Source organism: Labrus bergylta, chromosome 16, assembly GCF_963930695.1.
Source record: "Labrus bergylta chromosome 16, fLabBer1.1, whole genome shotgun sequence".
In the NCBI taxonomy this organism is placed as follows: domain Eukaryota; kingdom Metazoa; phylum Chordata; class Actinopteri; order Labriformes; family Labridae; genus Labrus; species Labrus bergylta.
The window spans coordinates 25,987,638-26,005,939 of record NC_089210.1 but is presented as its reverse complement, the minus strand read 5'-3'; the positions used below and the strand labels follow the sequence as shown (position 1 = coordinate 26,005,939).

Here is an 18,302-nt window from a genome sequence, read left to right as displayed (position 1 = left end):
TTCTTCTACAGTAAATTCCTGCTGCATGGATCTTATCTGGAGGCCAAGTGGGTTAATCACAAGCTGTTACATCACAATTGTTGATACTCAACTCAGGTGTGGAATATGATAAAATGAACTTTATTTGAGAAAAACAATGGAATGACGACATTTGACACATTCACAGAAACAGCACAACCCAGGTAGCTTTGGAAATTGGAAGTGTGAATTTATTGGAATTTCCATCCTTGATTCTTGATTGTTAACCGACACCAAGGTGGAGCTGCTCATTGCTTGGCAACATCATGTTGCTGCAGTGATTGTGGTCCCTCAAGGAAAAACCTGCAAGAGCAAAGGTACATTTCAAAGGGCTCGTCTGCTTAGGTCCTGACTTTCTAGTTGTGAAAGTGAAGGTCAATTTCACTGTCATTGATTCCTGAAGGTTAAGTTTCCAGAGAGTAAGCCTTTGCATCAGTGGTGTACCAGCTCAGAATCAGAATCCATATTTGTGTTGGGTTTAGAGGTCCTGGACACAGTCAATAACAACACGTTCCAGTTTAAATAGTCTCTAATTATTCTTATGCTCTTATGCTACAACCTATGCTCTCAACTTACCACCAGGGGCAGGGCCTAACAGAAAAGCACACGCTACAATATCACATACACATAAGTAGTCTATAGTCTTGATTACAATGACATAACCTGAAAAGCTATTTCTGTATTAAGTAATATACTGAAAGTTTTGGCAGTATCTATGATGCAATGTGGTATCATATAAACACAGCTGTTAAAAATAGAAAGAATCCTCCATATAATTATTTATAATCATTTATAATCCATACTATCAATAAATGTTTCTGTTAAAAAAAGACAAAAGTTAACTAACACCTACAACAGGCTGAACTGTCAAAGCAGTGTGAACACGTGAAGAGTGAAAGTGTCTGCAGTATATGATGGATATGATACTGCACCACAAAATCAACCATAGAGACCAATACTGTAGCCGGTTTAATTCTTAATCCTCTATGAACGCATCAGCTACAATAAACTCAAATAAGATTCCTTTACCTTGCTCTCGCTCCTGTCCTTCGTTTATTCTAAAGGGTAACTGCACGAAGGTGTTTCTTCAAGACAAAATGTTAAAACGCTAAATCTTGACAGCTCTGACTGTCACTGGTCTTTGTGTTGCTAAAGTAAGTATATTCTAAAAAGGCTGATCTCCTGTGCTGCGTAGGTGCAGTAGATGTTTATGCTCAAAACAGTCACTTCTCTGCCAAATCTAGGTCCAATTAGAGGTTAGGGTTAGGCTAACTGTCCTGCAACAGAAACTCCATAATGGGCCACACCCAAAATAGTGCAAGATTGCCTCAATTCATCATTAATGTTGTATTTTAGGACCAAGTTACTCACAAATCTATATGATCTAGAGCTCCGAATGCTCATGTAGGCCTAAATCCAGGCTTGGGGGCTCCTGGCAGACAGCAGGGGTGGTGAACTCCATCAGGTACTCACAGCGACTTGGCTCTGAGGTAGACATCACAACGGTCTCCTTCCCACATGTTAATTTGACCTGCCAGACAAAGAGATTTATGTTGCTATCCAGATCTCTATCCAGAGATATTAATGGGGTTAAAAATCGGTTAGAACAACAACATAGAAAGTCAAGGCAGAGAAGCGGATACTCACTGTGGTGGATCTGTTCGGGCCTTGCCAACACCCTGTCCCGTGTTCATACTTCATCAAAGAGTAGACATCATTTTCTGGACCAGACCATTTCCCCCATGTTCTACAAAAAGCAGAGTACAGGATGATTCAAATGTGGACTAAAGAGGCAGCATAAAACTCAAAAAGGGGGGGGGGGGGGGGGGGAACTATATAGTTCTTCTCTTACCCCAGGTTAGTTTCTGATCCGCCATACTTGGGTTTTTGAGATACTCTGTGGAACGGACAGAGCCTATAGATGTACCTAAAAGCAAACACTGACTTACTCTTTAAGTAGTAGAAACTTTTCATCACCAAATTTTTCATCACAACAGGACATTTTTAAAGAGTCTGAGTGTACACGTACTCGCTTGTAGACAGCTCATAACACTGGCTGTAGAGGTGAGCAAACTCAGCACTGGGTCCAAAGTCGAAGGAGATTTCCTTTTCAATGTTCCTGAAGGGAAAAAGAGTTAGAGTTACAAACATATTAAAATGTTAATTTAGTTGTACAGCCTTTAATGTATAACAAACTGGTTGCGCAACATCATCCTCCATTGGGACTCTTTTCAGAGTGCGATTCTGCAACAGCGCCGTACCCAAGCTCCGCCTTTATACATCTTTGTATATATTATTCTACATTTCATTTAGCAGATGCTTTTATTCAAAGTTACATACATAAGAGAGTAAGTACAACACAAGCAAGGAAGGAGGAAACAACATCAGTAAGTGTAAATGAACAACAGCTTTAAGTCTGATACAGAGGTGCTGATAGGCAATGCACAACATCAACAGCTGTTCTTGAGAGTTCTAGTCAGCATCAGAACCATCCTAAATATCGTCATCATCACTATAAACAAAACCATCCTGATCATTATGTGCATAAGTGTTCATGAAAGAGCAGGGTCTTTAGCTTTTTCTTAAATGTGCAAATGGACTCTGCAGGTGAATATTCATTTTAATTGTTTATTTAACACAGACACATGCACAACATGAGCATTGCTTCATATGTAAAATACAAAGTAGATGCCATGCATACATGTTTCTAGCTGTGGATAAATTGCAACCCTTGTCACGTTGAATCCACAAGGGCGTAATATTGGTGTCCTAGTCTGTGAATTCACATTGCCTTATGGCGTTGCAGAAGCACAACATGTAGTAACAGCTGTGTGTATGGAGCTCCACATACACACACTCAGATGAGCAAACACACAGCGATGACCACCACTGCCAGCGCCGCCATTCCTGTCTCTCCCCTGTAACATCTCTGTTACAATCCACAAAGGGGGGGAATCACTTTGTACCCCCATTACGTCTCTGTGATAAGCACAGTGAGGGCCTAACGTCACAGGAATGTAAATATCACACCTTGAACAGGCAGTCTGAATAGGGCTAGTAATTAAATTTCTTTCAATTGCTGACAAGAAGCTTCTTGATGTTCAGGCTTTCTACTTACTTGATCTGATCATCTACTTCCCGGAGAGCTCTCTCAGCCTCATCAAACTCATCCCTGGCTTTCTGAGCAGCTGGAAAACAAATTTCAACCTCGATGTAAATTCACTCCAAACACGTAAACATGGATGTGCTTTTATAGTTATACAATCCGTCAAAGCAAATCCTGCCTTCTTGATTATGCTTATAGAACCGACAAGCAGCATACCTCTGCTACAAAAAAAGCAACACAGCTGTTCAGTAAACCACTTTGTTCCCCTGATAAACAAGGATGAGTGATGAGTTTAAAGATAGCACATCAGAATTCAAACAAGTATATATCCAGTGAATGTGCTTTCTTCCTGATAATTTACAGCATGACTCACTTACTCATCGCTGAGGATAGGCTGAGTCACTCTTTTTCATCCACATTCTTACCATCAATGAGGTTCTGCGTTTCTTGGTCGTAGGGTGGCATAGTCCCCTCATCATCGTCATCCTTCTTTTCTTGAGTCAGTGTCGTAGGAGGGCTCTGTCGAACACAGACAACAGTGACTCAGTTGAAAAAAACAAAAACCTCTAGAATCATGCAGCCAAAGTTTGATGAAGAAATTCAGTGGGCTTACCTTGTAGTCTCCCGCATCTGGGTCCTCTTCATCATCCTCTTCATCATCCTCCTCATCTTCCTCTGGGATGTCATCTTCAGGGTACTGCTCCGAGTCATTGTCAGAGACCGAGTCCCTCGTCTCCTCTGGCGGAGTTTCCACTGGTGCTGGGTTGTCTGCGCTGGCCTGATGCCACGACACGTTTAGAGGAACGGAAGATTTCAACCATGAAGTTCATGAAAATAATTTTCACATTCTTACCTCGGAGATGTATTTTTCTTTGATGTTATTCCAAACAGACTCAAATGCCACCGTGTCGACTTTGTCTACACCTCCCAACAGTCCCTAAGTGAACAAAATCTATTTTCACTCTTGGATTTTTGTGTGTTAACTTTCCTTTAATGATACAACAGAGTAACAATAGTACATTTATTGAAAGGATACTTTAAAAAAAAAAAAAAAAAACATTTACCTGAGCTTCAGCTTCTGTTAATGAACCATCTGAATCTGGGTCGAGCTCAGAGTGAGACAGAAGCTCAGCCACTGAAACACTGAGATGAACAAAATGTAAAGATTATTCAGAGTTAATTACATTTAATTAAATGCCTGCCAGTCTTTCGACTAATGATCAGCAACATGTTACATATGAAAGACAAGGATGGAATTTAGGTAACCAAAATCTTATCTTCTGTATCACATTCCAAATGTTTTTTAAGCCCCCTGTGGAGGATCAATGTCAACTCCTTATAATAATGTACAGAGAACTTTAAAATGCAGCCTGTCTACCTGTTCTATTCATACATATACCTGTGTGGTTACAGGTGATCCCAAATATTTCTTCATTGTGTGCACTACAAATTCTGGAGGATGCGGATACTCACAAGCCATCTGCATTATCGTCCAGTTCAAGAAACACATTAGCCATTCTAGTTTTCTCCTTCTTAAGGTGAATAGCAGCCTTTTCATCTAAAAAAAAGAAGAAAAAGATTTATTCTTGATTCCTTTCATGGTGTTACTACAGTTAGTTATGTTGCAATCAAACATATAAGTTGAAATCAAAGTGTTCATAAAAAGCACTTATACAATCTGTAATGTGATACTCTGTACAAACAGTAGATGGTGATATCTGTTTACATTTAAACTTACCTTCCCAGGCCTTGAGATGGCGCTCTTTGGCTTCTCTCTCTGGCTGCTCTACGGTCTCCTTTTCAGTTCTAATAGCTTCCACCCTATCTTCTAGATCCTTCTTGCTAACCTGGACTTCTGCAAGTTTAACCTGACAAATAAAAACATGTATTAGTTGTTTTTAAATGAGACCCACACATTATCTGAAAACTGAATTTAGCTTATGAAACAATACTTTAAACATCACCTCCTGGGAAAACAACTGCTACGACATTGGCCTCAAAAAAACTGCTTGAAATAATTTCAAAATAATAAACAGTGAGGAATGACAACAGTTTTCCTCCAATAACCTCACTATAATCTGACATAATTTATGAGAATTCATTACTCCGGAATGATATTGAATGCATGTTTTACAGGAGACGTGGTATCTGAACATGAACCAAGCCCGTTCAGATTGAGTAGGATGTTCTCAGGATGAGGTTAAGACTAGTGGTACAAGGTTTGTAATAGGCACCTTGTCATTTCTTAACTGAACTGTATGTGTCTGTGTATACAAACATAACTGAAAACATTGCAATCAATGTTTCAGACCTCTGCATTTAAAATATTAAATAAGCATACACCAAAAGTTGTCTTAGTCATTCACACCTTCTTATCCTCTAGGCCCTTCTTGGCCTCCTGGATAAGTTGTTGCTTCAGCAGAAAACCCTCCTTTGCGATCTCGGCCAACTTCTGCAGGCTCTCTGTCTCTTTGCGCAATAGTTCCCTGCAATCACAAATTACGACAAAATACTTAGCAAAAACAAACGAAGGGAACATTATTGAAAACTCAATATGAATACAACCACTTGTGTTGGCTCAGTGGAATAAACATCTGGTCTACAAAAGGTTACAGTAAGAGGCAAATCCCCACCTGCATGTGTTCTGACAGGTAGCCCCACTGTTGTACTCATCGGTTGTGTCACAGCAGTCTAGACAGGAAACACAGTGTTTGAAAAAAGTTTCTGCGAACTCACCTTAAAATAATTAATGGACTGCACATAGCACTTTTCTAGTCTTCCACTAAAAGCATTACACTACATATCTTATTTAAACTTCCACTCACACATCCACATGCTGATGGAACTGATACATGAAGTGTCCACTTACTCATCCATACTGTTCAATTTATTTGTTCAATTCAATTTTATTTGTATAACACATTTCATGCAAAAATAAACTTAATGTGCTGTACAGCAGATAAAAATAAACAAACAATACAAACTCATTAAAAATAAAACAAATTGAAATAATAAATGAATAAGTGGATTCAAGAGCTAACTTTAAACCAAAACATATTTCTAAAAGGATCATGCACCATCCCATTTTGTCTTGCCCAAGGACACTTGGGCCTGTAGACTGCGGGAGCAAGGGGATTGACCCGCCAACCTTTCCATTGAGGGATGAACAACTCTAACACTGAGCCACCTTAAAAGAAATGGGTTATAAAATTATGAATCATACCACAGATTCCATCATTGATGCGGGAGGAAGGTATGAAGCCTGGTTGGTAACCTGCATTGGTGCAGTGGAAGCTGCCATTGGGACAAGCAGCGGTTCCTGAAAAGAAAAGATGTCATTGAATAAAAATGGTAAGAATAACACTGACAAAGCAAACCTATATTTGTCAGTACCCATTTTATCTACTTAAGGCCTTAACAAGAAGATAAAAGGTAGAGTAAAGAAGAGAACGACATGGTAATACAGGAGTTAAAGCATGCAAACCATACGCACCTGGCTCATCAGAGCCGTCCTGGCAGTCACAGTAATCATCATTCACTCTGTCAAAGGGAATAGTGCGGGAGCCATCCAGGCAAGTGAAAGGTTTGTCCTCCTCATAGAACTGCCGTTCTGCAGAGGAGAACCAACAAATGAGTTGATAACTATCCATAGCTCTCTTTTAATAGTTGTATTATAATAATGAATGCCTACTTGATAGAGGGACACCACGAGGGCGTGTGACTTCCACCGCTGAGACTCCCACACTCAGCAGCAGCAGCAGCAGGTAGAGACACGACATGTTGTTGTGGATGCACCTCCGCAGTTTGAGAAAATGTAGCAAGAATCAGCTGTGTAACACATCCGACAGAATTTGAAGATTAAAACCAGAAATACACGGTATTAACCATAGTATGCTGTAACATACGCACAAACTTAATAAACTAACTAAAAAAAATCACGTATTTCGACAGAGGAGACGAGTTCTTGTCAGATAGTCGAGAGCTAACAAATAATTGCTAACTAGCGGATTTAGCATACGGACAATTATTTATCAGCAAGTTGATACAAATAGCAATAGGGCTCATGTCTTTACAATACCTTAGTAAAACACCTAAAATACAATAAAAATTCAGAGTTAAAATAGATAATGACAATGAAAAACTCTTGAAAACATAGCTTACCGTTGCCGGCTAATGAAACGCCCAGTTTCGCAGTGACAAAGCGCATGCGCATATCTGCACCCATAGCTGTCTTGTCTCCCAGTGATTGGGCAATGCTTTGTTTAGCTCTTGTGATTGGCTAAGACTTCTGGCAGCCGTCTGGAGTCGAGGATTCTGGGTACATTTCAGGATGCAGCCATCTCATGCCAGCGACAGACAGTTGCAGGTGGTTGTCTCCGTTTAACATGCTTCACCTACACATTATTTGAAACTGACGTACAAAAAAAAACCATACAAATAACCTCCAATTGTACTATTGTCTATTTAAATGAACCATAATCATCCAAATGTATGTACATGTTTTTCACAAAATCACATTTTCTGCCAACATATTATATCATTAGTGACATCATATGTTAGTATTTGGGCCAGGTTTTACATAAAGTTTTAGGCCCACAAATTGCACAATGTCAGAAACAAGACTCATTTTAGTGGTTACAACCCTCAGTTTAAGCAAATGAGGCTTGAAACAAGCACCAATTAATGCTGTATAGTCTCAAAATATGATTACACTATCAGCATCTAGTCTTATCAATTAACTTTATTTATGAAAGCCTGCAAAGAAGTTAAATAATGACAGTCTATTTCTTAAGAACCTCCAAAAATGTATTGCACTAAAACTCTTATGACACCAAACATGACAATGGTGATGCATTTAATATAAAAATCTTACTTTATTTGTATTTTTAACACACTTTACAGTACCGAACAGTGAAATAAAAGAAAAATATACTGATATACTATAATATTGTTTTATATATAGATGTTTGCTTATTAAATGCATTTATTCACAAAATGACACCTCAGCTCTGTTAAAGAGGAAAACTCTCATAAAAATAATATAATAAAAAATAACTTGGACACATTTTACACATTACAACAAGATCATTTACAAATATTACAATCATTTAATGTTGTTTTCCCCTTGTATAACCTTTCTTACTTGTGAACAAACATATGTATTAAAGCCCAGAGAATTTTACACAGAAGGATTCAGTCGACGACAAAGTAACTTGATGGTGACCAGCTAGTTTGGTCGCCATTGGACAAACATTTAGGCTATCAGGCTAGTGATTTAAAGTTACTAAGAAAAGGAGGTGTTGATAGTACTAGAAATGGCCAAGTTGGATAAGGACACATTTGATTCCTTTAAACATATCACATCTGATGTGACTTCATCAGTTTACATTTGACCGCATCAGTCAAATGAGTTTAATCTCACATGGACTAGTAATTGACAATGTTTTGTATGTTTGTTTATACCACTAGAAAAAAGGTAAACGTTGACGACTGCATGATGAAGGTTTGTGACTCGGCCCAATGGAATATAATCAACAGGTGACCTCCAATGACCAAACCACCAGCAGAGACCCCACACTACCTGAAAATCACCGCCTGTCTCTAAACCTGATGAAATAAAGTGCTGGTACAAATATATTTGATTTGAATCAGAAATGTGGACACAGAAAATAGTGACAGAATGTAAGCAACAAGTGAACAAAAACAATCATAGAAGTAACAAGGTGGGGGGGGGGGGGGGGGGGGGTTGGCCTGCAGGGCCTCTGTGGTTCACTTAACAACCCTAAGTAGTTATTTGTCATCATTTTGACTTGGATAAATTTCTCATTTACATTCCAATATTACATTATATACAAGAGTGGTAATGCTTATAGCTATCATCAATACTTGATTTATTTTCCAGACCATCCACCAGAATGATATAAAAATAAACTGTACACAAACTGTTCAAAGAAAACACTTACCATGGTTTTCTTCTCATCATTTAAAAAGAATGGCAGCAATCAATCAGTTGAATAATTGTCTTAATAAGAAACAATTGCTACAGTATTGTGTTTGTATGGCAATTAAATAGTAACGTTTTTATAGCTTATGATATAACATGAAGCCACAAAAACAAAGCAACATCGTTAAAGTAAAAGGCCGATGCATATGGGAACCTTTAAGTAATCCTAGTAGTAATCCTGAATTCCCATTACCAGTAAGAAAGCCTGTGTGGTGGCCCCGCAGCTCTGCCCCATCCTGCGATGGAGCAGGTCAAACACACAGGTTTCTGTTGCACCGAGCTGTGGTGTCTTCAGATAAACTCAGTTACTGACCTGCAGAAACTCGCTTTTACCTTCAAAACAACCACACCTATGTTTTTTTATTCATTGTTTTTTTTTTACCCTGTGAAAAACAAACACCTAAACAAACCTGTGACCTATTGAAGCTGTGCTAATCAAATCCCGAACACCATTCACGACTCACGAGGTGTGGTGATGCCAGTGAGGGAATAAAATTACACTTATGACAATATCTTTAACGTCCTGTTCTCTCTCTTTTTTTGGTTACTCAATAGCCTGCTCATGACAACACAATAAGCCAACAAGCAAACGAACAAAAAAAAAGCATCAACTACACCATGTCAGTAAATTATTATCTGGTCACTTTCTAAGAGAGGACATCCTTATTCCCCTCTAATCTCCTGCAAATACCCTCTTTTATTTCCTCTGCATGCCTCCAGGTAGTTCAAAGATCGTCATTTACCGTCATGATTGAAACACATTCTTTACATTGGTCCCAGCAAAGCAACTGCATAAAAACTTATTGTCAGCAATGTTTCCATTTTCCATCCAAATGCAATGCTGGATACATTGTGTATAGACACACTGATACTCACAGAAATAAGCATACAGACGTGATATAAATATACTAGGATATCTATTATATATCTTATAAATCTACATACTGGCAGGTATGTTTCCTGCATCTCACATTAAGGCAAAAAGCATCAAACATAACAAGGATGATTAGGGACTGCCGGACCTCCTTTTGGCCAAGTCGCACTTCTTTCTCTTGACATTCTACCTCCCTGATTTTCAAATATTTCTGAGTTCCTTCCAATCCTTTCTTCCACTGTCAAACTGCCAGAGTTTCTCATCCTTTACTTTGGTGAGAATCATTGGAGACATAAACACACAGTGCAAGAGGGTGTGAGATGGCGGTTGAGAATTTGTTTCTGCTCATGAAATAAATCGGTACCCCTTGAACATATCCAGCAAATAGAATATTAGGCAAAAAATATGCTTCAAAGCATCACATGGCTTATTCTCTGAATTTTTTTTTTTTTAAATAATTCTAATAAGAAAAAAACATAAGCTGAAAATGAGAACCACTGGTGGTTGTGGTGGCGGGTAGTGATTGCTCTGCATCTAGAGTTCTGAGTTTTTATATTACCAGAAGAGCAACAAAAGGAAGACTTACAGCTTAAAACATATCACCACAGTAACTGTACGTGTGAGATACACACCACGATATCATGAACAGTGAGAGATCGTTAACAAGAGACAATCAAAAAATTATAACAAATCAGACACTCCCAGCCCACAATGCATTGCTTCACGACAGCTCCATTCAGGAAGCTGGTGTTTCTGAAAGGCACAGAGCCATCTTGCACCAGTAGCACTCGCCTCGTAAAGGGAAAAAGGGGTGTGGGACCAGGCGGCCCCCTCATCGCAGCATCCTTCTTTCCTTCTGTACCCTCCTTCCTCTCTCCTCCAACTCTGTGGATATTCTTTTTTTTTTCCGACAGAAATGGAAAAAAAAAGTCCCTTCGGACATGTAGCTTTTCTGAGGAGAACAGTTTCTGTTGAGGTTCTAACGAACATGAATTACTAATACTGACTGAACACTAGTTAATACTCCATTGAGAGATGGCTTTTTCCAAAGAGATTCATTACATGATCAATGGCCCTTATGCACACACATAAACATAAAGTCAAGTGTGTGTGTGTGTGTATGTGTGTGTGTGTGTGTGTGTGTGTGTGTGTGTGTGTGTGTCCTGTGCATTGGTCTCAGCTGTGGAAATGCACTGATGCCTGCACTTCAACACATTACCCTACCATGTGTGATCTTGTGTGACTTGATGTGTGTTTATGTGTGTGCATTCCAGTACCAGAGTGCTACGCTGTCTTTAGTGCCCATCTTAAATCTCCTAAATTCCTCTTGGTTCAGAGTTCGTTGTGAAATAAGTCCAAGGACTTGTCCCATTCCAAATCTACAGTTGCTGTGTAATTACCTTCTCTTTGAGCAATTTTGATTTATTCCCTTTTTGAAAATATATATTTAAAGGTCTGCATCGTCTTTGCAGTCTTATTTTTGTTCTTGGTTTGGCCAAGGATGAACAAGATAATGTGTGCAAGTGAAGAGGGAGATACAGGAGCAGAACTCATGTATCTTCAGCTTGTGAAGAAGAATCTTCCTCTTCTTCTACAGGACTTGTGTCAGAAAGTCTCTCCTTTTCAGATCTCACCTCCAGCTGAGCTTTTAGCTCCTCCTCTTGCTCCTCCTCAGCTTCCTCTTCCTCCATTGCCACTTCATCTTCCTCTTCTATTATGTCCTCGTTTTCCTCCTCTACCATTGTGTTTTCCTCCTCCTCTTTTTTATTTTCCTCCTCCTCCTCCCTTTGACTGCAGTCTTGTTCCACGTGGTTTAGCATTGACTTTTCACCCTCATCTCCCTCCTCTCGCGGAGAGCTGTCTTCGAGGGTGAGCTCAAACTGAAACTTGTCAATTAGCTCCTTATCTTGGCCCACAGGAGGAGGGGAGGGGCTTTGTGGTATAGTGCTCTGGTACCAGTCCCTGTTGTCCTCTAGGGTGTCCAAGATGTCCTGGGCATCAGGGTGCACAAGGTCCCCCCATGTCTCCCACAGTGGGTGGACAATGTAGTCGATAAAGCCCACCTACATCCACAAAAACAGAGCATGATTGGCATGACAAGAACAAGCACAGTGGTGTCATTTCATCCCAACATAATTAGCATTAAAAATGTACGAGGATGACTGCTGTGATCAGAGATGTCAGATCGCTCTCTGAAAATGTCGTTAGCACCCCACCTACAGCATTATCCAGTAGTCTACAGAGTCATACATCAGACATGCTCACTTACCTGGCTCTTTTCCACAGATGCAGTGTGTTTATCACACATGGGACTGATCTCCATCCCTCGCTCTCTCTCCTTATCTCCCTGCCTGAAGAACTCCTCCATGATTCTCTCTGTCCATTGTCGATAAACGGCCAGGGGTTTAGTAGGATTGCTCAGGTCTGCACAGTGCACCATGTTCCTCAACACCTGCACAAACACACAGTCACACGTTCCACACTGCATTAACACTTCATAAGTTATTAACACTGACTTAAATATGCATGACGATCACCTCACCGTGTCCTCATCTCTCCCCATGGTAATCTGAACATTTGTGCTTTTAAAACAATTTTTTTTAAGCAGCTGAAAGTACGTGGTGAAAACCTGTATCTAACCACCTCTTTCAAGTTCATTCAATTCTTTCCTCCCTTTTCTCACATTACTTTCCAGTCACACCTCAAATGCACTCTTCTTCCTCTAAAAAGCCAAGCAAAACTGCAACATCTTCTCTCCCTGTTACAATTCTGTCACCTACATTGATCTTATGAGAAACTATTGGTTTGCATTGATTTTGTAGCCCTCTGTGGATGAAGTTTTGCCTCTGATCTCTGCTGACCTTGTCTTGAACATGAGAAGTCCTTTCTGATCTTAATTTGAACAGCCTCAGGTATCACTCACTGTGAATCTCTGCAGTGGAAAATGACTTAAGAAAAGAAAAGGGCTGTTTTGGCAGTATGCTTTAACACACCTCATCTGACACATACACCTGGCAGCTATTACATACATTTATTGCACAGCTGTGTTTAATACTTGATTCTGATTGGCCAGTTAAGCATAGCAACGGTCTGCTATACATTGATTGATCACTGTTGCTAAGAAGAACAAACCGTTACTAAAAAAAGCATATGGTTGCAGAAGTCCGGTTAATTTGGTTTCAGTCCATTTACTGAGAGAAAAGAGAGGATGACAACAGGGGAAAGAGTTTCAAATTCGCCAGTTAAGATGGTAGCTGGCTTGTTGGCGGGATGAAACAAAATAAATAAAAATCTATTTCTTATTTAGCTTTTTTTCTCTAAGTTATAACCGCAATAAGATGACTAAAATTGTCTGAATAAATAAACAAACATTCAGAATTCCTTTCTGGAAAAAATTGTGGAGTCTGTCTGAAAGGCCCCTCTCCCCTCTTTTGTCTGTCAGTCAGTCGAGTCAAGAGGGAGAGATGTGGCAGGCTGCTGATTAAACCAGATTAAGCCAAGAATATCGTTTTGTTAAATTTGTGTTTTATGCATAAATTCACCATATGAATCCCCTTCATAGATACGATTTCATATGACCCTATTTTGTAAAAATATTACATCGCGGTAAAACACACACATTTGATATCAACAGATTCTTTCTAAACTGTCAATTCATATGATACCAATGTTGTCGCGCTAGCAGCAAAACTGAGTCCGCTGCTTTTGCCCAAAAAACAATATTTTGAACGTCAGCTGAGACAAATGATAATGCAGTGTAAGAAGAATTAAAGTGAAGTCAGAACAGAGAAGAACTATTACAGCCTCATTTTAAAGGTATGGTAGAATCTAATTCAGATTTATTGTATGTTTATCATTAATGCCAGTAGAATTTAAATTCAATAAGCTAACCAATAAGATCACTTAAGACAATAAAAGCCTTTAGAACATTAACTATAGCAAGTTAATAAGTAAAATAATGCTGCTGGAAATGTTTCAAATGTCTGAAAGGTGCAAATATTACGAAGTTTAAATAATTTTTAAGCTATGAGGAAATATTACAGTGATTATTTATCTTCCATTTTCAGGGTGTAAAACAAAGCATAGTTGTTCAAAGTTTTTATGGGTCATTTGTGTGATGGTCATAGAAATTTTCTGGGTTAGTTTGGGCCGTAGTAGGGGCCCAATGTGATATCTTTTCACGGGGCCCAGAGTTGCTGGTGGTGACCTCACTCAGGCTTCATCCATAATTACAGTCTACGGTGTAGTAAGACAAAACACCAAAGGAATCGTATGACTCTAGGGGCTTTATCTTCAGTTTTTGGAACAAACACAGCACACTGTAACATAGTTTTTTTTATCTTAGCTTGCAGCTACCTACTTAACTAGTGCAGGAAATTACGTTACTGATGATACATTTCTGAATGTTGTCACCTGTAACTAGCTCATACGTGCAAAATAAGAACTGAGATGAAACGTAGAAAAGTCTGGTGTTTGTGGATCACGTGCTGCTCAAAACTTTGCGGGTAATCCAGTCAGACCATCATTGGAAATGGTCAGCTTAATGTGAGTATTAAAGCTAATTAGTCTCATTTTCCATCCATCCATTCATTGTCTTCTGCTTATCCGAGATCAGGTCGCGGCGGCAGTCTCATTTTAAGAAAGGAAAATAGTTTACTGTTGTTATGGTCTCAGCTCTTAACTGTAGATTCCAACTGTGAGCTCTTTAGTAGAAGAAAAAATATTTTCAAATCAGTAAAATCTTTTTTGCAACATCTATATGTTTTTGTAATTTCTTTAGAGAGAAGCTGGTATCACAGAGTAACCCTTTCAGGGTGAGACCCTGTTGTGGTTCCATTCCAAGCATTGAAACCCTGTATTGAATTCAAAACAGCAAAAAGACAACATATAAAATGTTAAAACTAAAAAAACGTAATTGTTTTTGGTAATCTGTTTTGAATTTGATGAAGAGTTAAGACATGGTCATGTATAACACTGTTGCATTTCCTCTTCTTTTAACACCAGTCTTTAAGAGTTTGGGAACTGAGACCAATTTCAGTCGTTTTGAACGAGGAGTGTTTTTACCATTCTTACAGACTGCAGGCAGGTCAAATAGCATTTGGACTCTTTTTTAAAATGGAGCCATATACTGATGTAATACATGCAGACTGTGGGTTAAGACCTTTCCTGAAAAAGAAGTTGTCTATTTGGCAGAAAACATTACTCCAAAATCCGTGCATATGGTATACAGCACTAATTGCGCCATCACTTTGGTGCAGCTTAACCATTCCATGTGTACTAATGCACCCTCATTATATCAGATGCGATCAACTTGCAAGAAGTGTGTATGGCGTTTGGTTGTTCACACACACAAGCCTTCAGTCATAAAATAGAAGCCAGTTAGCCCGTATCTGTACGGTTTGATATGGCGGCTCAGAGGAAGAAGACGGTGACGGATAAGGCAAAAAATAAAAAGAGGGAGTGACCAGGTGTGTACACCCCAGCCCATATTATTCACAACAGATATGCTGTAAGTTGGGAATCTTACAAACCTATCTTAACTAGCATAATACGTCACCCTCTCCAATGTAGGAATTTAGCCACAGCCCATAGATACCATGGTAACAGTTGAATACACATACACATATTCCAAATGGAAACAACAGGATGAAAACACTTGCATATTCACCCAAAATCTGGTTGTATTACTGTACCTTGTCAGTCAGCATGGTTTCTAAGCTTCTTGTGTGTCTAACATTTTTGCCAACTTTGCACCACCTGCTTGTAAACAAATGCATGTTGTCTAAGAGGGGTGGGCTTAACAGTACTATGTGCATGTTGCAGTTGCACTCAACTTTGTTCTTATATTCTTGCACTATTTGCCTGTTCGATCTTTCATAGAAGGGTTAACCCCTCCCCATCTTTACCTCACAAAGACTGCTGTTTTCATACAGAATAAAGTTACTAACCTCAATAACCTCATTAACTGTAAAATGTTCCATCAGCTTTTTTTTAAGCATTTCACAACTTTTCCAGTCTTTTGTTGCCACTGTCCCAACTTCTTAAAAAACATTCTGTCAGCATCAAATTAAATATGAGAATGTCATTCTCCAAAAAAATGATGTAATTTCACAGTTTCAAAATTTGTTACGTTGTCTTTTGCTCTTTTTTTAAAATCAAAAATACGTTTTAGATCTTTTGCAAATCTTCACATTCTGTTACGATTTACAGTTTTTAAATTGGGATGTGTTTTTAGATGCGCATTTGAATGAAAGCTTTCAAATGCTCAGGACTTGCTGCAGGAAGAGATTTGGGGTGCATTTCGTTGTGGACAGCAGATAGACTAGCATGTTTTATAATTTCCCCAAAAAGTGGTAACACAGCATTGCTAAGTGTCTGAATCATCATCCCTAGACAAATCAAGACAACATACAACAGGTCCCACTCATTAAACCAAAAAAACACACCTAATTGAGCTTCTACAGTAGCACTCAACTGAATACAACCTGATTTAGTACCACCAGAGTTTTGCAGCGTTGCAGCAGCTTGTTTTCCTTCAGTGTGCAGAGTAAGACCCTGCCTTCTTTTACTTAGAGTTTACCTACAGGTTTCAAAACTGGAGGGATGCTTTTCTTGGTGTTTTCAGAAACTTGGAATCACAAAAACAAGCACCTTATGCTGGCCTAACACCAAATGATATTTAGTCACGTCGTATGCGAATTGTGATGTTCAATTATGTTACCATTGTCAACAACCAATAGGAGCGGTCTTGCCCTCACCGAACAGGAATCTGCAAACTGGTAAGCATGGCAGGAGGTGAAGGAATGTGGAGTTATAGGGCCTTTCTCAAACCCTTCTATACAACCTCTCCCGACACATTTCCATTTCCACTCCATTTGTGCGCTCACGTGGAGTGTCTGCCACATTGTGTGCCATCTAAAAACCTCTTACCGCGGAGTGGGAGTGGATTATTAAACCCTCACAACTTTAAAGGCCCTTCAAATAAGATTTTTAAAAAGTTTTAAAAAGTCAAAAAGTTTACATTATATTATATTTCAGGATTTCTTTTTAATTGTATATGTTTCTTTGACTGAGAATTGTCTTATATTTACAGGGACTTGCAAAAACTATTCATCTTATTCATCAGATAGAAACGATAAGATGTAAAAAAAAAAAAAAAAAGAAATACGTCCATATAGTTAGGGTTTCTCATTTTATTTGAATGAGTTGGCCTAATGGTATTTATGTAGACAATTTATACATTATGGGTCATAATCTCAAAAAGAAACTTGTTGAAGTCTTGCAGTTAGTGACCCTGTAAGATCTCCAGTCTTTGCAAAATCTTAGTCTGTGACTAAAAACTCTGTGAGTTGCTGACACATTGTCTAAAGTTAGAGAGCGGGTGCCTATTGTGTCTCTGTCTGTAATTGCCCCAAAGGATTACATTGTAGCCATTACATTGTAGCCATTACAGGCATGTTACAGCTGCTGGCTGAAGTTATTAACTGTAGAAATTTCAAACATTTGGAACCTACTAGTCACTTTACATCTAAACATATAAAAAACAGGAATTAACTCTTCATTACCAACCTACAGTCCAAGCACAGAACACATAGAAGAAATTGCAAAACATTCAGACACACACACAGCTCTTGCAGCTTCTATATTCACAGTTTTACCGCTACTGTAAGTTATGACAAGGCCATATCTTCTACATGAGAGCCACATTCTACAAAGGTTCAAACACTTTTTGACGTAGTGGTATGAATCAACCTTTAAACCCGCCAGTGACCTTTTACATCAGCCATACCAAAACAATGTTTACATCCTGCTCAGCCCTCCTTTTGAACCTAACCTGTAACCTGCTAGTGTAACCTATCATTTCAACCAATTAGGGGTACAACGGTACACTGCAGTCACGGTTTGTACCTCAAGTGTTTGGGTAACAGTTTAGCATGAGTTCGGTACAACAGGAAAAGATCAGCAAAATGAACGAAATGCATGAGTCTAGGTTTCTCTCATTTGTTTTGAACTGACAGTTAGACAAGTTACAGTTTGTTCAGTGTCTTTTAGAACTACCTGTGATAGTTAGCAAAGGCACAGGAGGTCAATCCATCTGTTGCTAGTGCAACAGCAGGTAAAGTGGACAATTCGAGCTTAATCACCACTCGTGTACACCAGTGAAGGGCGGATCATGAACTGGATTATGTGCACATGGATTGTGATATTGAACCAAGGTTTGGGCACTATTAATACACACTTGAATCCAGGATCAGCTACTGGGCACATAGCTGTTGTATGTATGTAGGCCTATATGTAAC

At 39.0% G+C, this 18,302-nt stretch overlaps 2 protein-coding genes across 3 annotated transcripts in view; both read right to left on the bottom strand.

Annotated features, from left to right (window-relative positions):
* Nucleotides 1–99: 99 nt before the first annotated feature.
* On the bottom strand, nucleotides 100–7,440 carry prkcsh (PRKCSH beta subunit of glucosidase II). The gene is made up of 18 exons (XM_020644191.3): nucleotides 7,286–7,440; nucleotides 6,816–6,952; nucleotides 6,618–6,734; nucleotides 6,348–6,443; nucleotides 5,758–5,815; nucleotides 5,493–5,610; nucleotides 4,863–4,992; nucleotides 4,598–4,682; nucleotides 4,189–4,267; nucleotides 3,978–4,061; nucleotides 3,738–3,902; nucleotides 3,550–3,643; nucleotides 3,137–3,206; nucleotides 2,048–2,137; nucleotides 1,871–1,945; nucleotides 1,666–1,765; nucleotides 1,390–1,549; nucleotides 100–321 (listed from the first exon to the last, which is right to left on the bottom strand). Exons 2-17 carry the CDS (start codon nucleotides 6,901–6,903, stop codon nucleotides 1,403–1,405), a joined length of 1,596 nt encoding a protein of 531 aa, XP_020499847.1. The 5' UTR covers nucleotides 6,904–6,952; nucleotides 7,286–7,440; the 3' UTR covers nucleotides 100–321; nucleotides 1,390–1,402.
* A 534-nt stretch (nucleotides 7,441–7,974) lies between these two features.
* The window catches only part of pde4a (phosphodiesterase 4A, cAMP-specific), a 51,896-nt gene continuing 41,568 nt past the window's right edge, over nucleotides 7,975–18,302 (bottom strand). For both annotated transcript variants that reach the window (XM_020644227.3, XM_065964475.1), the window contains exons 14-15: nucleotides 12,272–12,454; nucleotides 7,975–12,065 (exon numbers count right to left, since the gene is read on the bottom strand). In XM_020644227.3, the coding sequence (XP_020499883.2) occupies nucleotides 11,553–12,065; nucleotides 12,272–12,454 (696 nt within the window). In that variant the 3' untranslated portion in view covers nucleotides 7,975–11,552. The remainder of the gene's footprint in view (nucleotides 12,066–12,271; nucleotides 12,455–18,302) is intronic.

Coding starts and splice junctions, on each gene's coding strand:
- prkcsh (XM_020644191.3), bottom strand. CDS start 6,903: ATGTCGTGTCTCTACCTGCTGCTGCTGCTGCTGAGTGTGGGAGTCTCA. Junction 4,062..4,188: donor TAACAGAAGCTGAAGCTCAG/GTAAATGTTTTT, acceptor TTGTTCACTTAG/GGACTGTTGGGAGGTGTAGA. Junction 2,138..3,136: donor GAAGTAGATGATCAGATCAA/GTAAGTAGAAAG, acceptor TTTTCCCTTCAG/GAACATTGAAAAGGAAATCT.